Raw genomic sequence first — 22,718 nt, 5'->3', positions numbered from 1 at the left:
ATAAGGGGAGTTTCTTCCATTATTCTCTGCAGATCCTCTCAAGCTCTGTCAGGTTGGATGGGGAGCGTCGCTGTACAGCTATTTTCAGGTCAGGGCTCTGGCTGGGCCACTCAAGGACGTTCAGAGACTTGTCCCAAAGCCACTCCTGCATTTTCTTGGCTGTATGCTTAGGGTCATTGTCCTGTTGGAAGGTGAACCTTCTCCCCAGTCTGAGGTCATGAGTGCTCTGGAGCAAGTTTTCATCAAGGATCTCTCTGTACTCAGTTCAACGGACAAAATTTGGAGATAGTGAAAGGTTCTGAATACTTCCCCGAATGCCTACATGCATTAACTTTCACAATGAATGATTTTGTTTATGTTTTGTGCGAATTAATTGAACAAAAGGCATCACCAAAAAATAGGCCAAAGGCATCACCAAAAAATATTTAATGCAACCTTTGCTGTTAGTAGATCGCAAAGCAGTTTACAACTGAGGAAATTACATACACTTCCTCATCTATAGTCTAAAAACCCATATAAAGTGCAAGTGAGCGGGTCGAGCATAACTGAGCGGGTCGAGCATAACACGTCAACCCTGTTACCCATAGATAGACAAAACGGGCTCAAAGTACTTTAACCACGTCAATTTTTCAATGTCAATAACCAGGTTTCCATCCAACCTTGAAGTACATGTCGGTTAAAAAATGTCATAACAGGCCTGTTGGAAACACAATTTTTCCAAATGTCAACAAAACTAAATACGCTATTCAATGTGGGATCTTTTTTTGTCTGTAAAATTAATTATGCGAGATGTCGGTGGAAATGCTTTTATGTGCAAATATTGACATAATAACCATCATATCGAAGTATACTTGGAGTCACGCTGTGTGTGTGGTCCTCCAACTACTACTTGTCGGGAAAGCATGCAGTTTAGGACTATTAGGCTACACATGAAATAAGTGATGATGAACTTCACAGGGTGGTGAATGTGCAAGGTGATGAGCTTGGTTTCCAATAAATATTGAGTGTCTTATTCTGGTGAAATGATGATTGATTCTTTGCTGCCATTTGACCAATAAAAATAATCTCGCTCTTTTGTCCATAATAATAATCTTATCATGTAATAGTGCTGTTAGCTACAGTCACGTGCCAATACCAGAGTGGGAGGACTCGCTATGTAACCCAAAATGTATTGTGAATGTAGAGTTGAAAATGCAATGAAAGTATAACTTTTTATTTTGTTAGGTACATAGAATTGAACCTCAAGGTATTTTTATGTGCACTACGTTATCACGCAGTACACCATATACAGCTCATTCGGAAAGTATTCAGACCCCTCAACTTTTCCCACATTTTGTTAGGTTACAGCCTTATTCTAAAATTGATAAAATAGTTTTTTTTTCGTCGTCAATCTATTTTTGCAAATGTATTTATTAAAAACAAACTGAAATCGCATATGATCCAGACCCTTTACTTAGTACTTGGCAGACCTGTATTTGGAGAGTTTCTCCCATTCTTCTCTGCAGATCTACTCAAGCTCTCTCAGGTTGGAAGGGGAGCGTCGCTGCACAGCTATTTTCAGGTCTCTCCAGAAATGTTTGTCCGGGGTCTGTCAGGATCATTCAAGGACATTTGTCACAAAGCCACTTCTGCATTGTCTGTGTTCAGGATCATTGTCCTGTTGGAGGGTGAATCTTCACCCCGGTCTGAGGTTTTCATCGAGGATCTCTCAGCACTTTGCTCTGGTTATCTTTCCCTTAATCCTGACTATTCTCCCAGTCCCTGCCATTGAAAAACGTCCCCACAGCATGACGCTGCCACCACCATGCTTCACAGTAGGGATTCTTCACACCAGGTTTCTTCCAGATGTGATGGTTGGCAAAATCCAAAAAGAGTTAAATCTTGTTTCTCATGGTCTGAGAGTGTTTAGGTGCCTTTTTGGCAAACTCCAAGTGGGATTTCACGTGCCTTTTTATTGATCAGTGGCTTCCGACTGGCCAATCTACCATAAAGGCCTGATTTGGTGGAGTAGAGATGGTTGTCCTTCTGGAAGTTTCTTCCATCTCTACAGAGGAACTCTAGAGCTCTGTCAGACCATCGGGTTCCTATTAGCACAGCAAAATGTGTGTGTGCAGTGCACACACACACACACTGTGCGTGCAGACGACTGTCTCCCAGCTCTAACCTCAGAGGCTGTGTGTTTTGAGACCCTAAACCTATGGAGGCTGCTCTCTGATAATACCATAAGCTAAGTCCCCGTTAAACAACTCACATCAGCCTGCCTCTGTCTGTGGCTGGGTGCCCATGGCAACGGTTATGGAACACATGTCTGCTGTGCTGTGAGGGAGACTATGTGAGACGATGTGCTGTTGGTACATGTGGCTGGAAGCAGCAGCAGCACCCAAGGAGAGCAGGTCTCTGTGTCAGGGCAGGGCTCTAGCTATTGTTCGTCAGTCCCAGAGCCGAGGTGTTGAATAATAGCAGACAGATGGTTTCCCCAGTATACCTTCCTCTCCCGACCTTCCCTCTATTTTCCACAGGCTCTGGGGCGGGTCGGGCGCAGCAGCCCGCTGATGTAAGGCTGCCTAAGATCTTGGCTTGGATGGCAACCCTGTCTGTCCGTGGAACAGGCCTAAAACCAGCCGTTTTTAAGATGAAGTTCAATTTATTTGTCAGTTGTACACAAGGTCCAACCAAAATGTTACTTCTGCTTTATCCCAACCCCTCTAAAAGACACACATACAGGTAGGAGAGGTTGGAGCAGGGGGCTGCCACAACCCTCCGGTTGCCAGCTCACTTCCCGTCATATTTTTCCGGTCAGACCCAAGATTGAACTGGCAACCCTCCGGTTTCTGGCTGGTCTCTATAACCGGTAGGCTACCTGCCACCTTATTCACCCCCAGGGCTCTCACGGGTTCCATGTTTGACGAGGGCTCAGGCTCAGCCAGTGTGTGGGTCTGCTGATAGCACAGTGCTTAAGGGTGATCATGACTGTTGGGATGGAGCTCTGTGTTTACAGTGTGCCTCCATGCATGAACATGTTGCAGGGGCTGAGCTGTGGGCTCTGACTGTTGACACACTGGCAGGTGAGCGCGCGTGTGTGACCACGTGTGTGTGTGTGTGCGTCTCCCAGCTCTAACTTCAGACAAACTGGCAGAGCAGACTGAGGGGGGGGGGATGGAATTATTTAAGTTCAGTCAGTCTCCAAAACAGGAGGTGGGGAGGGAGTGTCTCTGTCTGTCTCTACCCTCTTTGTTCTCTCTCACACAGCTTTACATGAATGCAAACAGCCAGGCAGGAGTTGTGCAACACAGTAGCCCACTCACTTTATGTGCACCAGATGCCTACTTCAGCAACATGATTGTAAAGTTATTATGGATATAAATAGTCGTTTTTATAAACCATTTAAATCGTGCTTTAGCTGACCTTAGTGGAATTTAAGCAAAATTGTAGAACAGGCAAAGTTGTAAATAGGCTGCAATTGCTATACTGAATGTTTCCAGAATGTTAATGATGTCCAATTGTTACAATTTTCTTGTTACTACCATTTGTCTTTCTTGATTTCTCTCGCTCTCTTTTTCTCTTTTTTTTTTTTCTTTCTCTCCCTTTCTCAAATTCGTGTTAAAATTCATATTGCTTTATTGCCAAAGCAGTATAGTGGTACAGCATTTCAGTTCCTTTCAGTAGTAGTAATAATAGTACATATATAATCATGTATACAGGTACAACACTACTGCTGTTGTACTGTGTAGTCTTCTATTGACACATTCAATGAAGTAAAAAATAAGATTTAAAAAAAAGAATGGCTAACAAATAAATAAACTGTACATGGATGATGGTTACACTATGTATTACTTGTAAGTTATATAAAATGTAAATACTTCAGTGAATTAATGGTCAAGGGATGTCCCTCAGGCTATGGCAATCATATACAGTCGGTCAAAAAACTATTTAGTCAGCCACCAATTGTGCAAGTTCTCCCACTTAAAAAGATGAGGCCTGTAATTTCCATCATAGGTACACTTCAACTATGACAGACAAAATGAGAAAAAAAATCCAGAAAATCACATTGTAGGATTTTTTAATGAATTTATTTGCAAATTATGGTGGAAAATAAGTATTTGGTCACCTACAAACAAGCAAGATTTCTGGCTCTCACAGACCTGTAACTTCTTCTTTAAGAGGCTCCTCTGTCCTCCAGTCGTTACCTGTATTAATGGCACCTGTTTGAACTTGTTATCAGTATAAAAGACACCTGTCCACAACCTCAAACAGTCACACTCCAAACTCCACTATGGCCAAGACCAAAGAGCTGTCAAAGGACACCAGAAACAAAATTGTAGACCTGCACCAGGCTGGGAAGACTGAATCTGCAATAGGTAAGCAGCTTGGTTTGAAGAAATCAACTGTGGGAGCAATTATTAGGAAATGGAAGACATACAAGACCACTGATAATCTCCCTCGATCTGGGGCTCCACGCAAGATTTCACAAGAATGGTGAGCAAAAATCCCAGAACCACACGGGGGGACCTAGTGAATGACCTGCAGAGAGCTGGGACCAAAGTAACAAAGCCTACCATCAGTAACACACTACGCCACCAGGGACTCAAATCCTGCAGTGCCAGACGTGTCCCCCTGCTTAAGCCAGTACATGTCCAGGCCCGTCTGAAGTGTGCTAGAGAGCATTTGGATGAGCCAGAAGAAGATTGGGAGAATGTCATATGGTCAGATGAGTTTTGGTAAAAACTCAACTCGTCGTGTTTGGAGGACAAAGAATGCTCAGTTGCATCCAAAGAACACCATACCTACTGTGAAGCATGGTGGTGGAAACATCATGCTTTGGGGCTGTTTTTCTGCAAAGGGACGACTGATCCGTGTAAAGGAAAGAATGAATGGGGCCATGTATCATGAGATGTTGAGTGAAAACCTCCTTCCATCAGCAAGGGCATTGAAGATGAAACGTGGCTGGGTCTTTCAGCATGACAATGATCCCAAACACACCGCCCGGGCAACGAAGGAGTGGCTTCGTAAGAAGCATTTCAAGGTCCTGGAGTGGCCTAGCCAGTCTCCAGATCTCAACCCCATAGAAAATCTTTGGAGGGAGTTGAAAGTCCGTGTTGCCCAGCAAATACTTATTTTCCACCACAATTTGCAAATTCATTAAAATTCCTACAATGTGATTTTCTGGATTTTTTTTTCTCTCATTTTGTCTGTCATAGTTGAAGTGTACCTATGAAGAGAAAAAAACAGGCCTCATCTTTTTAAGTGGGAGAACTTGCACAATTGGTGGCTGACTAATTACTTTTTTGCCCCACTGTATTTCAGTGAAATATGGAACCGTTCGGTATTTTTTCTAACGGGTGGCAACCCTAAGTCTAAATATTCTTGTTACATTGCACAACCTTCAATGTTATGTCATACTTACGTAAAATTCTGGCGAATTAGTTCGCAATGAGCCAGCCAGCCCAAACTTTTTTTTCTTTCTTTTTTTTTGTTGCATATACCCTGACTCTGCATGCAATGAGCGCAAGAGAAGTGACACAATTTCACCTGGTTAATATTGCCTGCTAAGCTGGATTAGTAGTTATAACTATTGATTATGATTGTTTTTTATAAGATAAGTTTAATGCTAGCTAGCAATTTAGCTTGGCTTCTACTGCATTCGCGTAACAGGTAGGCTACTCGTGGAGTGCAATGGTTAGAGCGTTGGACTAGTTAACTGTACGGTTGCAAGATTGGAACCCCTGAGCTGACAAGGTGAAAATCTGTCGTTCTGCCCCTGAACAAGGCAGTTAACCCACCGTTCCTAGGCCGTCATTGAAAATAAGAATGTGTTCTTAACTGACTTGCCTAGTTAAATAAAGGTATACAAATAAATAATAATAATAATAATCTGATATCGGCGCCCAAAAATACAGATTTCCGATTGTTATGAAAACTTGAAATCTGTCCTAATTAATCGGCCATTCCAATTAATAGGTCGACCTCTAGTATGTTTAGCAGCATGAGTGAAGGAGGCTTTGTTGCGAAATAGGAAGCCGATTCGAGATTTAATTTTGGATTGGAGATGCTTAATGTGAGTCTGGAAGGAGAGTTTACAGTCTAACCAGACACCTAGGTATTTGTAGTTGTCCACATATTCTGTGGGCAGGGATCGGTCGAAGAGCATGCATTTAGTTTTACTAGCATTTAAGAGCAGTTGGAGGCCAGGGAAGGAGTGTTGTATGGTATTGAAGCTCGTCTGGAGGTTTGATAACACAGTGTCCAAAGAAGGGCCATAAGTATACAGAATGGTGTTGTCTGCGTAGAGGTGGTTCAGATTATCACCAGCAGCAAGAGCAACATCATTGATGTATACAGAGAAGAGAGTCGGCCCGAGAATTTAACCATGTGGCTCCCCCCATAGACTGCCAGAGGTCCTGACAACAGGCCCTCCGATTTGACACCCTGAACTCTATCTGAGAAGTAGTTGGTGAACCAAGCGAGGCAGTCATTTGAGAAACCAAGGCCATTGAGTCTGCCGATTTTTAAGAATGTGGTGATTGACAGAGTCGAAATCCTTGGCCAGGTCGATGAAGACGGCTGCGCAGTACTGTCTTTTATCGATGGTGGTTATGACATCATTTAGGACCTTGAGCGTGGCTGACGTGCACCCATGACCAGCTCGGAAACCAGACTGCAAAGCGGAGAAGGTACGGTGGGATTCGAGTTGCTGCGGAGGGTGCAGAGCTGTTGGCCGGGGTAGGGGTTTTTGAAGGCCAAATAGCAATTGAGTTTATTCTGTGTTTTTGTGTAATTTTCCCAATTTGTCAAATAGGTTTTTATGTAACAATGTGATTTGATTTCCCTGTGTATGAAAAATAGGTTTGTTTAGTGTTTTTTCAGGGTTCAGGTCTTGGGTTTCTAGTGCTTTGAATTGTAAGGATGTTTTGGGGCTTCATTTCAAATGGTGCCAAAATGTTAGTCCTTTTCTTTATATTTACAATTCTAAAGGGAATCTTCCAAATTCCGCTCTGCATGCATTATCTGGTATTTTCTTTTTGATATTTAAGATTATTCTGCAGATGTCTGTATGTAGATTTTCTTTGGGTTTTTTCTCCCAATGCTTATAATCGTAATTAGCGGTTGAACCCCAAACCTCGCTTCCATTATAGTGCAAAAGTTAAAATTACACTTGAATATTTTGCACCAAATTTGGATAGGATTATTGAGAATTGTTTTTTTTATGGAGTACAATGCTTTGCGGGCTGTTTCTTTTAGTGCATTCACTGCCAGACCAAATCCACCAGAGGCACAGATTTTTAGTCCAAGGTAGTTGGGCATGTTCAACCATGGTATTTCGTTATTTGAAGGAGTGTCTGCTGCTCTGAATCCTGGCCTTTTACTGGAAAATCACGACTTTGGTTTCCTGAAAGTTGATATGTTGATTGCCCAGTTGATGCTGTATTCCCAAAGAGTGTTAAGTTGTTCCTGTAGACATTGTCCTACTGTCACCAATAGAGTGAGGTCATCTGCGTAGAGGGTGAGTCCAGGGGCTACAGATCGTTCCAACAAGACTGCTAGTTCATTGATGTAGACGTTGAACAAGGTCGGACTTAAACTGCACTCTTGTTTCACCCTTTGCCCTTGTGCAACAAAAACAATGTTATTTTATTGTTCAATACTACATGTGTTTGTTTAATACTATATGTGTTTGAGTAAATACATTTTGATGTTGTATACTTTTCCCTATTTGGAGGGTTTTGTAGTATAATCCAGAATGCCATATGGAATCAAAAGCATTCTTAAAATCAACAAAACATGCTAATTATTTTCCTCTTCTCTTCTGATAAACATGCTTTGTGTGTGTGTGTGTGTGTGTGTGTGTGTGTGTGTGTGTGTGTGTGTGGTCTGTTCTGTGTTTGGGTAGAAAGACTATTTTTTTTGCTGAGAGCATTGTGGTGTAAGGAAGGTCTGTATTTGGTTATTGAGAATACAGCAGAACAGTTTCCCCATGTTACTAGTGACACATAGCATCCTATAGTTATTAGGGTCTAGTTTGTTACCTTTTTTTTTTATATACATGTGGGTTACGAGCCCCTGGTTCCAAATATCAGGGAAGCAGCCACTCTCCAAAACCATGTTGAATAGTTTTAATAAGGCATCCTGCAGCTCAGTAGTACTGTGTTGAAGCATTCCATTCCTGATGTTGTCAGGACCACATGCCTTTCCAGCCTTTGTATTTTCTTTGACAGTTTAGCCTGTGTAATTTGGTGTTCAATTTGGGTTCTTGATTTTTTTTAAATTGTGTGTTCAAAGGAGCTGAGATTTCCTCTCATATTTTTGGGGTCGTCTGATGGTATTATTCCATAGAGACTTTCAAAAATAAATCTTCCAAATGTTGCCATTTTGAATGGCTAGGTCATTCCTCTGTTTTCAATTTAGACCATTTAATTCAGAACTGGTTTCCATCAATGGGGTCTTCAATCTCTTTCAGAGTTCTCAAAATACTCCGAACGTCTCTATCCTGTGGTTGGTGACGTATTCTATTTGATCAAGGTCTTTTTTTTTCCTTTATGAGATTACAGTGCCTTGCGAAAGTATTCGGCCCCCTTGAACTTTGCGACCTTTTGCCACATTTCAGGCTTCAAACATAAAGATATAAAACTGTATTTTTTTGTGAAGAATCAACAACAAGTGGGACACAATCATGAAGTGGAACGACATTTATTGGATATTTCAAACTTTTTTAACAAATCAAAAACTGAAAAATTGGGCGTGCAAAATTATTCAGCCCCTTTACTTTCAGTGCAGCAAACTCTCTCCAGAAGTTCAGTGAGGATCTCTGAATGATCCAATGTTGACCTAAATGACTAATGATGATAAATACAATCCACCTGTGTGTAATCAAGTCTCCGTATAAATGCACCTGCACTGTGATAGTCTCAGAGGTCCGTTAAAAGCGCAGAGAGCATCATGAAGAACAAGGAACACACCAGGCAGGTCCGAGATACTGTTGTGAAGAAGTTTAAAGCCGGATTTGGATACAAAAAGATTTCCCAAGCTTTAAACATCCCAAGGAGCACTGTGCAAGCGATAATATTGAAATGGAAGGAGTATCAGACCACTGCAAATCTACCAAGACCTGCCCGTCCCTCTAAACGTTCAGCTCATACAAGGAGAAGACTGATCAGAGATGCAGCCAAGAGGCCCATGATCACTCTGGATGAACTGCAGAGATCTACAGCTGAGGTGGGAGACTCTGTCCATAGGACAACAATCAGTCGTATATTGCACAAATCTGGCCTTTATGGAAGAGTGGCAAGAAGAAAGCCATTTCTTAAAGATATCCATAAAAAGTGTTGTTTAAAGTTTGCCACAAGCCACCTGGGAGACACACCAAACATGTGGAAGAAGGTGCTCTGGTCAGATGAAACCAAAATTGAACTTTTTGGCAACAATGCAAAACGTTATGTTTGGTGTAAAAGCAACACAGCTGAACACACCATCCCCACTGTCAAACATGGTGGTGGCAGCATCATGGTTTGGGCCTGCTTTTCTTCAGCAGGGACAGGGAAGATGGTTAAAATTGATGGGAAGATGGATGGAGCCAAATACAGGACCATTCTGGAAGAAAACCTGATGGAGTCTGCAAAAGACCTGAGACTGGGACGGAGATTTGTCTTCCAACAAGACAATGATCCAAAACATAAAGCAAAATCTACAATGGAATGGTTCAAAAATAAACATATCCAGGTGTTAGAATGGCCAAGTCAAAGTCCAGACCTGAATCCAATCGGGAATCTGTGGAAAGAACTGAAAACTGCTGTTCACAAATGCTCTCCATCCAACCTCACTGAGCTCGAGCTGTTTTGCAAGGAGGAATGAGAAAAAATGTCAGTCTCTCGATGTGCAAAACTAATAGAGACATACCCCAAGCGACTTACAGCTGTAATCGCAGCAAAAGGTGGCGCTACAAAGTATTAACTTAAGGGGGCTGAATAATTTTGCACGCCCAATTTTTCAGTTTTTGATTTGTTAAAGTTTGAAATATCCAATAAATGTCGTTCCACTTCATGATTGTGTCCCACTTGTTGTTGATTCTTCACAAAAAAATACAGTTTTATATCTTTATGTTTGAAGCCTGAAATGTGGCAAAGGTCGCAAAGTTCAAGGGGGCCGAATACTTTCGCAAGGCACTGTACATTCAGCATCAAATAATTTTTCTTTTTTGAGGTTTCCAATTAGAACAGTTAAAAAAAAAATTGGGCATAAATGTGGTTTTGTGGCTGCTTTATTATAATCTAATTACATTTATTTACAGCCAAAGTTATGTTGGAGGTTTAGGCTGAATATAGTTGAATGGAAATCATTGATACAGGTTGTAATTTCTAGGCAGCGCAATGCTGTGTTTTAAGTGTGTTGAACTGTCAGGGGCCCATATGTATGTTTTATTTACATGAATCAGTGTACCCCTCTGTTAGTGTGGTCTTTGGGTGGAGAAGTATTTTCAAAACAATAGTGTCGGTGGTCTGACAGTGGATGCCCTAACAGAGGAGGGGTCCAAGTCTGATATTGCTTAGTCAACAACACTGGTCTGAAGAGCTGAGCAGTAGCTGAACCTTCCCAAACAATCCCCTCTAATCATGCCATTAATAAAATACAGGACTAAGGCTCGACATACTGTAGATGCACCAACTCCTTTCCATTTTCGGTCACTACCTGGTCTGGGCTATTTCTATTACTAGGGATGGGTATGTGGAGGGATGTCCAAATATATGTCTATAACCCTCAGGGTCTACACATTCAAGTTCAGAACCGGTTTTAGTATTCAAATATCTACACAAAAGCACATTTCGCTCAGCTTGAAAGGGGTTGTTCTCTCTTTGGACATGATCAGAGAAGCATACACTGCACCTATATAGAAATCATTGTCACTAAGGAATGTGCATTTTGAGTTTTAACCAATTTTTTTTTTCCTTTTTTAATTTGGCTCAGTGAAAGGACCTGTTAATACCATATGATCATTCCTCCCGAGACCCTGTTCGGTTTTATATTTTACTGGTGGAAGTAGAATGTCCCTATAGCCTGAAGGACATTGAGTATCTATACTGAACAAAAATATAAACTCAACATGCAACAATTTCAAAGGTTTCACGGTGTTACAGTTTATATTTGGTCAATTGAGAAATTCATTAGACCCTAATCTATGGATTTCACAGATTCCAAAAAAAAGGTAGGGGCGTGGTTCAGAAAACCAGTGAGTAACTGGTGAGCCCACCATTTTGCTCATGCAGCGCGACACATCTCATTCGCTTAGAGTTCATCAGGCTGTTGATTGTGGCCAGTGGAATGTTGTCCCACTCCTCGTCAATGGCTGTGCGAAGATGCTGGATATTGGCTAAAACTAGAACACGCTGTCGCACACTTCGATCCAGAGCATCGCAAACATGCTCAATGGGTGACATGCAGTCCGGGTGAGTATGCAGGCCATGGATGATCTGGGACATTTTAAGCTTCCAGGAATACTGTACAGATCATTGTGACATGGGGCTGTGTATTATCATGCTGAAACATGAGGTGTTTTTTAATTATTTATTTTTTTAACCTTTATTAACTAAGCAAGTCCAGTTAAGAACAAATTCTTATTTACATTGACGGCATTTGGAGAACAGTGGGTTAACTGCCTTGTTCAGGGGCAGAACGACAGATACCGTGTCAGCTCGGGGATTTGATCCAGCAAACTTTCGGTTTACTGGCCCAACGCTCTAACCACTAGGCTACCTGCTGCCCCAATGGCGGTGGATGAATGGCACGACAGTGGGCCTCATGATGGCCTCATGGTATCTCAGTGCGTTCAAATTGCTATCGATATAATGCAGTTGTGTTCTGTAGTTTATGCCTGCCCATACCATAACCCCAGCACCACCATGGGGCACTCTGACGTGACGCCATACACGTGGTCTGCGATTGTGAGGCCGGTTGGACGTACAGCCAAATTCTCTAAAATGACATTGGAGGCGGCTTATGGTAGAGAGTAACATTAAATTCACTGGTAACAGCGCTGGTAGACTTTATTGCAGTCAGCATGCCAATTGCACGCCCCCTCAACTTGAGATCTGTGGCATTGTGTTGTGACAAAACTGCACATTTTAGAGTGGCCTTTAATTGACCCCGGCACAAGGTGCACCTGTGTAATGATCATGCTGTTAAATCAACTTCTTGATATACCACAACTGTCAGGTGGATGGAGAAATACTAACGGGGATGTGAACAAATTTGTGCAAAAACATTTGAGAGAAATAAGCTTTTTGTGCAAATGGAACGTTTCTGGGATCTTTTATTTTATCTCATGAAAAATGGGACCAACACTTTACATGTTGCGTTTAAATTTTTGTTCAGTGTATGACACCATGTTTCTAGAAGTGTTATTATGTCTTAACCTTTGGTGTTAAGAAACTGGAATTGTGGTCGTAGGTCTTAAGGTCAAGAAGTACAAGCCCAGGATATTCCAATAGTTAATGATCTCATTTCATATCAGTGTATGTATAGCCATATATCACATGGTTAGAATTAAAGTACAGATGAAGTTGGAAGTTTACATACACTTAGTCATTAGAGTCATTAAAACTTGTTTTTCAACCACTCCACAAATGTTTTGTTAACAAACTATAGTTTTGGCAAACGGAAAGGACATCTACTTTGTGCATGACACAATACATTTTCCCAACAATTGTGTACAGACATATCCTTTTATAATTCATTGTATCACAACTCCATTGGGTCAGAAGTTTACATACACCAAGTTGACTGAGAATTAAACAGCTTGGAAAATTCCAGAAAATGATGTCATTGCTTTAGAAGCTTCTGATAGGCTAATTGACATCATTGGAGTCAATTGGAGATGTACCTGTGGAGGTATTTTGCCTCTTTGCTTGACATCATGGGAAAATCAAAAGAAATCAGCCAAGACCTCAGGAAACAATTATAGACAAGTCTGGTTCATCCTTGGGAGCAATTTTCAAACGCCTGAAGGTACCAAGTTCATCTGTATAAACAATAGTACGCAAGTCTAAACACCATGGGTCCACACAGCTGTCATACCACTCAGGAAGGAGACGCGTTCTTTCTCTTAGAGATGAACGTACTTTGATGCGAAAAGTGCAAATCAATCCCAGAACAGCAAAAGGACCTTGTGAAGATGCTGGAGGAAACGGGTACAAGTATCTATATCCACAGTAAAACGAGTCCTATATCAACATAACCTGAAAGGCCGCTCAGCAAGGAAGAGGAAGAGGCCAAAATGTACCTAACTTATTGTGGGATGCTTGTGGAAGGCTACCCGAAACATTTGACCCAAGTTAAACCATTTAAGACAAACTGAATTGGTCCACTCACACAGACAGCATCGTGAAGAAGGCGCAGCAGCGCCTCTTCAACCTCAGGAGGCTGAAGAAATTCGGCTTGTCACCAAAAGCACTCACAAACTTCTACAGATGCACAATCGAGAGCATCCTGGCGGGCTGTATCACCGCCTGGTATGGCAACTGCACCGCCCTCAACCGTAAGGCTCTCCAGAGGGTAGTGAGGTCTGCACAACGCATCACCGGGGGCAAACTACCTGCCCTCCAGGACACCTACACCACCCGATGTCACAGGAAGGCCATAAAGATCATCAAGGACATCAACCACCCGAGCCACTGCCTGTTCACCCCGCTATCATCCAGAAGGCGAGGTCAGTACAGGTGCATCAAAGCTGGGACCGAGAGACTGAAAAACAGCTTCTATCTCAAGGCCATCAGACTGTTAAACAGCCACCACTAACACTGAGTGGCTGCTGCCAACACACTGACACTGACTCAACTCCAGCCACTTTAATAATGGGAATTGATGGGAAATGATGTAAATATATCACTAGCCACTTTAAACAATGCTACCTTATATAATGTTACTTACCCTACATTATTCATCTCATATGCATACGTATATACTGTACTCTATATCATTGACTGTATCCTTATGTAATACATCTATCACTAGCCACTTTAAACTATGCCACTATGCCTACTCATCTCATTTGTACATACTGTACTCGATACCATCTACTGTATCTTGCCTATGCTGCTCTGTACCATCACTCATTCATATATCCTTATGTACATATTCTTTATCCCCTTACACTGTGTACAAGACAGTAGTTTTGGAATTGTTAGTTAGATTACTTGTTATTACTGCATTGTTGGAACTAGAAGCACAAGCATTTCGCTACACTCGCATTAACATCTGCTAACCATGTGTATGTGACAAATAAAATTTGATTTGATTTAAAGGCAATACACTCAATTAGTATTTGATAGCATGTAAACTTCTGACCCACTGGGAATGGGATGAAAGAAGGGTTTAAATAAATCATTTAACATTCTTAAAATAAAGTGGTGATCCTAAATGACCTAAGACAGGGAATTTTTACTAGGATTAAATGTCAGAAATTGTGAAACTGAGTTTAAATGTATTTGGCTAAGGTGTATGTAAACTTCCGACTTCAACTGTACATAAATGAATACACAAACAAATTTAGAACTCTCTTTCTTTCTCAGTGGCTCTTGGGCGTAACCAGGCCTTGAAGAGAGAGAAGCCCAAATGGAAGAGTGACTATCCAATGACGGACGGCCAGCTGCGCAGTAAGCGGGATGAGTTCTGGGACACTGCGCCTGCCTTCGAGGGCCGCAAGGAGATCTGGGACGCGCTCAGGGCCGCCGCCCAGGCCTTCGAGAGCAACGACCATGAACTGGCCCAGGCCATCATCGACGGGGCCAGCATAACATTGCCACACGGTACGACACACACCAAACATATCTACTCCTTTATCAGCTCTGTCTATCTGCCCCCTCTCTTTGTTAGCCTGTAACATAACACTGCCACACGATACGTCACACATTCCATAGACCCCTGCCCTCTTTCAACTGTCCCCTCACTGTTATAGCATAACACTGCCTCACGTTATGAAACACACACACCATCTCTCTACAGCAGACATGACACATCTATCAGCTCTCGCCCTCTATCTGTTCTACGTCTGTCACAATGATTCAACACACACACACACACACAGCCTTCTTTTTCTGCACACCATCCGTGTCATACTTTTCTGACTATTTTGAGGAAGTGTATACTGGCTACGGCTTCTCAAAATGGACAAATGGTACTATTGCTCCTTTTTTCTCTCGTTTTTCAATTGAAGGTCCTTTCAGAGAATATGTAAGCACACTTGTTCGGCTAGCTGAAGCATGCTGACGGCTTAACACACCTGGCTGTTTCGTGGTGTCCATTTTGGAGAGAGAAATGCCGTGGGATCTTTTGTGACCACAGGACCTCGGTTTAACATCTCATCCTAAGGACTCTGCAGGGCAGGGTCCCTGTCACTCCCCTGGGGCATTGGACTCTCCTTAGAGCAGAGGAAAGAGTGTCTGTCCCCTACTGGTTCTCCAACCTTACTGTGTCTTCACGGGTGGTCTCTCGACCAGACCCAATCCTGTTTAACTTCAGAGGAAAGCTGGCTGGGTGGTATGCCGGTTGGCTTTCCTGAGTCCTTTCTCTTATCTCGTCACACCATTACGTTGTCTCCGTCTCTGTTTTGCTTCAGTCAGTTCTGTCATCCAATTTCTCTGCATGCGAGGCAGCAGGCCCCTGCTTCCATATACTTCCCTACCAGCTGAAGCTGTCAGTCCGTGGTCTGTGGAGAGGAATATTACATAATCTCTTTAATCCCTCCTCCCAGACACACACACACACACAGACAGGCAGACCAACACATCCATCCGTCCCCATGCAGCCTTGCTGATTGTGAGGCCGGCTGTTGAACAGAACCAATTAGCTCTATGAAGATAGTCCAACTGTCCTGCTCTGAAGTTACACTGCCGCAAAGAGCCAGATGCCAGCCGGCAGGCTGAGATACTGTAGAATAGATGGAATGAGCCATCAAGGTTAAGGTCAGCCTTGTGTTTGTCCATATTAACCTGCCCTCTGCTCTCCTTCTCTTTTGACTTCTGCTTTGAAGTCAGGTTCCCCACCCTCTACTCATCTTTTTTGGTCTCTCACCAAAAACACTGCTAAAAGGTTTGTGTGGTGCCTGCCTTGGCGCTGCTCTGGGAGTGGTTTGAATCTGAGCCATAGAGACAGCAGGGGAGAGTGGTTTGATCTGTACAGTGGCAGACAGGGTGAGCTCACCTTTAAAAGTCCATGCACCAACACAGAGCCCAGAGAGAAAGAGAAGGAGAGCGAGAAAGAGTGCCTGTATCTCAAGAATAACGTTTTTTATTTTTATTGTCTGTTTGTGGGAACAGCATATGTGGGAACTCCTTCAAGACTATTGGAAAAGCATTCCAGTTGAAGTTGATTGAGCAAATGCCAAGAGTGTGCAAAGCTGTCAAGGCCAAGGGTGGCTTCTTTGAAGAATCCCAAATATAAAATATGGTTTGATTTGTTTAACACATTTGGTTACTACTTACTGTACATGATCCCATATGTGTTATTTCATAGTTTTGATGTCTTCACTATTATTTTACAATGTAGAAAATAGTAAAAATAAAGAAAAACCCTGGAATGAGTAGGTGTGTCAACTTTTGACTGGCACTGTAAGTATTCAGACTCTTTGCTATGTGAATTGAAAATGAGCTCAGGTCCATCCTGTTTCCATTGATCATCCTTGTCATGTTTCTACAACTTGATTGGAGTCCACCTGTGGTAAATCAAATTGATTGGACATGATTTGGAGGCACACACCTGTCTATATAAGGTCCCACAGTTGACAGTGCATGTTAGAGCAAAAACCAAGACAGGATTGTGTCGAGGCACAGATCTGGGGAAGGGTACAACAACAATTCTGCAGTAGTGAAGGTCCCCAAGAAAACAGTGGCCATCATTATTAAATGGAAGAAGTTTGGAACCACAAAGACTCTTCTTAGAGCTGGCCACCTGTCCAAACTGAGCAATCAGGGGAGAAGGGCTTTGGTCAGGGAGATGACCAAGAACCTGAAGGTCACACTGACATCTGTGGAGGTGGGAGAACCTTCCAGAAGGACAACCATCTCTGCAGCACTCCACCAATCAGGCCTTTATGGTAGAGTGGCCAGACAGAAGCCACTCCTCAGTAAAAGGCACATGACCGCCTGCTTGGAGTTTGCCAAAAGGCACCTAAAAACTCTGACTATGAGAAACAAGATTCTCTGGTCTGATGAAACCAAGATTGAACTCTTTGGCCTGAATGCCAAGCGTCACGTCTGGAGGAAACCTGACACCATCCCTACGGTGAAACAGGGTGGTGGCAGTATCATCCTGTTGGTATGTTTTTCAGCGTCAGGCACTGGGTGACTAGTCAGGATCGAGGCAAAGTACAGAGAGAGCCTTGATTTTAAAAACCTGCTCAAGACTTCAGACTGGGGCGAAGGTTCACCTTCCAACAGGACAACAACCCTAATCACACAGTCAATACAGTGCAGGAGTGGCTTCAGGACAAGTCTCTGAATGTCCTTGAGTGGCCCAGCCAGAGCCCGAACTTGAACCCAGTTGAACATCTCTGGAGAGACCTGAAAATAGCTATGCAGCGATGCTCCCCATCCATCCTGACAGAGCTTGAGAGGATCTGCAGAGAAGAATGGGAGAACTCCCAAAATACAGGTTTGCCAAGCATACCCAAGAAGACTCGAGGCTGTAATATTTGCCAAAGGTCATTCAACAAAGTACTGAGTATAGGGTCTGAATATTTATGTAAATGTGATATTCCTCTTTATGTTTTAATACATTTGCAAACATTTCTGAAAAACCTATTTTTGCTTTGTCATAATGGGGTATTGTGTGTAGATTAGGGATTTTTTGGGGTGGGGAATAAGTCTAACGTAACAAAATGTGTAAAAAGTTAAGTGGTCTGAACACTTTCCGAATGCACAGTATTGTGAATTGCTCATAAATTAGAAAACTTAGATTTTTAGGCCATATCGCCCAGCCCTAATAAACACACACGCCCCTTCATGAGGTGGAAAAACACTGCCCCCGCTTTGCCTGTTCTATATGTCTGGTTATATGACCAGTGACATGACATGGTTGAAGCTGTTAGATGGTGTCTGGGAAGCTCTCAGCAAGGTTACCAACAGTACAAAGTACAAGAGTGCTGCCTCATCAGAACATGGATTTGGCCTGCGTTATTGTAAGACCTCTCCTGAGCCCATTCTCTCTCACGGCCCCCGGTCGCTCCATAATACACTGAGACATCCTTATCTCCCCCGCCAATCGTCTGCCATTTTGTCTCAGACCGGGTGTCACTGGGTTGGTGTAAATTAGCCTTGTGTATCCCCCCCCCCCACCCCTGTCCAGATTAGAGGTAGATTAGCTGGGCTGGCTGGCTGCTTTAATGCGGTGCTGTGGAGCTGCAGCTGTGGATTCCTGAGGCCTGCGGTCAATGTCTCCTGAGAGAGCAGGGGAAAACACACCCCTCTAGTACATTGCAATCACTGGCAGACAGGCAGGGAGGGAGGAATCTCACAAACAGGCCTCTCTCGCTCTCCTCTCTCTCGGTCTCTCACACACAAAGGAAAATCAATCACCAGGGTTCAGTCAATATAGAATCTCTCCATATCAGCACTCCACTGGCATTGCTGTCCGACTGCCAGGTTCATAGATTCAGGCCTCCTTTGTCTTGTCAACATACTTCTATTACTACAGTAGCTATCAACATTTCTGACTGCCAGTTCATGAACATAATACGGGTGATGTGATCAGTTTGAGATATGGGTTACATGTTTGGTTATGAGAGGGTAGTTGACAGTGTTCCAGTGTCAGTTTTCCGCTACTGTGCATTCCTTTTAGACACGCCAGTCTTGGGCCTGTATCCACAAAGCGTCTCAGAGTAGGAGTGCAAGTTTTTAAAGTATAGATCATAAAGAATTAGAGCTATTGACAGGTGGGGACCTGATCCTAGATCAGCACTCCTACTCTGAGAGGCTTTATTGATACGGGCTCTGATCTACAATGAGTGGATGGATCTCAGCTGGAACTACAAAGTCTTGTGATATTATATGCCGGCCATGATTCTGAGTTACATCTGAGCAAAAGGGGGAGGCTTGTATGGCGAAGAACACCATCCCAACCGTGAAGCACGGGGGTGGCAGCATCATGTTGTTGGGGTGCTTTGCTGCAGGAGGGACTGGTGCACTTCACAAAATAGATGGCATCATGAGAAGGAACATGATGTGGATATATTGAAGCAACATCTCAAGACATCAGTCAGGAAGTTAAAGCTTGGTCGCAAATGGGTCTTCCAAATGGACAATGACCCCAAGCATACTTCCAAAGTTGTGGCAAAATGGCTTAAGGACAACAAAGTCAAGGTACTGGAGTGTCCATCACAAAGTTCTGACCTCAATCCTATAGAACATTTGTGGGCAGAACTGAAAAAGCGTGTGCAAGCAAGGAGGCCTATAAACCAGTTGCACCAGTTCTGTCAGGAGGAATGGGCCAAAATTCACCCAACTTATTGTGGGAAGCTTGTGGAATGCTACCCAAAATGTTTGACCCAAGTTAAACAATTGAAAGGCAATGCTACAAAATACTAATTGACTGTATGTAAACTTCTGACCCACTGGGAATGTGATGTGATGAAAGAAATAAAAGCTGAAATAAATAATTATCTGTACTATTATTCTGACATTTCACATTCTTAAAATAAAGTGGTGATCCTAACAGACCTAAGACAGGGAATTTTTACCAGGATTAAATGTCAGGAATTGTGAAAAACTGAGTTTAAATGTATTTGGCTAAAGTGTATGTAAACAACACAGGAAACTTTTCCCACACTGCAGCAGTCCTCCCTTTCTGTGGAGTCTTATCGCATTGTGATATAATAAACATACCAGCACTGCAGTGCAGGGAGCATATCACACTGCATCACAAGACATATTCTACCTCCAGGATAAGACAAATAACAAGCTGGCACTTAATGGACTGTACAAGGCTATAAACAAGCAAGGAAATCTACATCCAGAGGCTGCTGTTCTGGTTGCCTGGCGATTTTAATTCTGCGTCACTAAGACACATGATGCCCAACTTACTATGCCTGTACTCAGCCAATCTGTAAATAGCACACTCAACTACCTCATTCCCATATTGTTATTTATCTTCTTGCTCTTTTGCACCCCAGTATCTCTACTTGCACATCATCATCTGCACATCTATCACTCCAGTGTTAATGCTAAATTGTCATTATTTCGCCTCTGGCCTATTTATTGCCTTACCTCCCTAATCTTCTACATTTGCACACACTGTACATATATTTTTCTATTGTGTTATTGTTTATGTGTAACTTGTTTTTGTCGCACTGCTTTGCTTTTTATCTTGGCAGGTCGCAGTTGTAAATGAGAACGTGTTCTCAACTGGCCTACCTGGTTAAATAAAAGTTAAAATGGCTTAAGGACAGCAAAGTCAAAGTACTGGAGTGGCCATCACAAAGCCCTGACCTCAATCCTATAGAACATTTGTGGGCAGAATTGAAAAAGCGTGTGCGAGTAAGGAGGCCTATAAACCTGACTCAGTTACATCAGCTCTGTCAGGAGGAATGTACCAAAACTTATTGTGGGAAGCTTGTGGAAAGCTACCCAAAATGTTTGACCCAAGTTAAACAATTTAAAGGCAATGCTACCAAATACTAATTGAGTGTATGTAAACTTCTGACCCACTGGGAATGTGATGAAAGAAATTAAAGCTGAAATAAATAATTCTCTCATTTCACATTCTTAAAATAAAGTGGTGATCCTAAATGACCTAAGACAGGGAATTTTTACTAGGATTAAATGTCAGGAATTGTGAAAAACTGATTTGGCTAAGGTGTATGTAAACTTCTGACTTCAACTGTACATAAATACAAATGAGTCTTAAGAAGACAGTGATAGTAATTGCAATGAGGCCAAATATTGACATAAGTACAGTCGTGTCTATGGTGTTTCTCCTGTTGGAACACTTTTACAACCAAGTTGACGTCTGCAGGATTTTAAATGAACAAAATATGTTGGGTGGGTTACTAAACTCCATAACGTGTTATCATGTGCAATGGGTGAATAGAGTCTGCAGACTAGAGGTCGACCGATAATGATTTTTCAACGCTCATACCGATACCGATTTATTGGAGGACCAAAAAAAGCCCATACCGATAATAAAAATACAAAATACAAAAAATATTTGTAATAATGACAATTACAACAATACTGAATGAACAATACTGAATGAAATATAATACATCAATAAAATCAATTTAGCCTCCAGTAAATAATGAAACATGTTCAATTTGGTTTAAATAATGCAAAAACAAAGTGTTGGAGAAGAAAGTAAAAGTGCAATATGTGCCATGTAAGAAAGCTAACGTTTATGTTCCTTGCTCAGAACATGAGAACATATGAAAGCTGGTGGTTCCTTTTAACATGAGTCTTCAATATTCCCAGGTAAGAAGTTTTAGGTTGTAGTTATTATAGGAATTATAGGACTATTTCTCTCTATACCATTTGTATTTCATATACCTTTGACTATTGGATGTTCTTATAGCCACTTTAGTATTGCCAGTATAACAGTATAGCTTCCGTCCCTCTCCTCGCCACTACCTGGGCTCGAACCAGGAACACATCGACAACAGCCACCCTCGAAGCAGCGTTACCCATGCAGAGCAAGGGGAACAACTACTCCAAGTCTCAGAGAGAGTGACGTTTGAAATGCTATTAGCGCGTACCCCGCTAACTAGCTAGCCATTTCACATCGGTTACACCAGCCTAATCTCGGGAGTTGATAGGCTTGAAATCATAAACCGCTCAATGCTTGAAGCATTGTGAAGAGCTGCTGGCAAAACGCACGAAAGTGCTGTTTGAATGAATGCTTACGAACCTGCTGGTGCCTACCATCGCTCAGTCAGACTGCTCTATCAAATCATAGACTTAATTATAACATAACACACAGAAATACGAGCCCTAGGTCATTATTATGGTCGAATCTAGAAACTCACTTCGAAAACAAAACATTTATTCTTTCAGTGAAATACAGAACCGTTTCGTATTTTATCTAACGGGTGGTATTCATAAGTCTAAATATTCGTGTAACATTGCATAACCTTCAATGTTATGTCATAATTACGTAAAATTCTGGCAAATTAGTTCGCAATGAGCCAGGAGGCCCAAACTGTTGCATATACCCTGACTCTGCGTGCAATGAACGCAAGAGAAGTGAGACAATTTCACCTGGTTAATATTGCCTGCTAACCTGGATTTCTTTTAGCTAAATATGCAGGTTTAAAAATATATACTTCTGTATATTGATTTTAAGAAAGGCATTGATGATTATGGTTAGGTACAGTCGTGCAACGACTGTTTTTTTTTCGCGAATGTGCTTTTGTTAAATCATCCCCCGTTTGGCGAAGTTGGCTGTCTTTGTTAGGAAGAAATAGTCTTCACACAGTTTGCAATGAGCTAGGCGGCCCAAACTGCTGCATATACCCTGACTCTGTTGCAAGAGAAGTGACACCATTTTTCCTAGTTAAAAAGAAATTGATGTTAGCAGGCAATATTAACTAAATATGCAGGTTTAAAAATATATACTTGTGTATTGATTTTAAGAAAGGCATTGATGTTTATGGTTAGGTACACGTTGGAGCAACGACAGTCCTTTTTCGCGTAACAGGCAGGCTCCTCGTGGAGTGCAATGTAATCAGGTGGTTAGAGCGTTGGACTAGT

General features: G+C 42.2%; 1 protein-coding gene across 1 annotated transcript in view; it reads left to right on the top strand.

The window, feature by feature from the left end:
- The window catches only part of ubtd2 (ubiquitin domain containing 2), a 64,274-nt gene that overhangs the window by 16,478 nt on the left and 25,078 nt on the right, over positions 1-22,718 (top strand). Inside the window, exon 2 of the mRNA XM_021624181.2 lies at positions 14,556-14,792. Coding sequence (XP_021479856.1) covers positions 14,556-14,792 — 237 coding nt within the window. The remainder of the gene's footprint in view (positions 1-14,555; positions 14,793-22,718) is intronic.

Source organism: Oncorhynchus mykiss, chromosome 12 (assembly GCF_013265735.2).
Source record: "Oncorhynchus mykiss isolate Arlee chromosome 12, USDA_OmykA_1.1, whole genome shotgun sequence".
NCBI lineage: Eukaryota > Metazoa > Chordata > Actinopteri > Salmoniformes > Salmonidae > Oncorhynchus > Oncorhynchus mykiss.
This window is presented reverse-complemented; position numbering and strand designations above follow the sequence as displayed.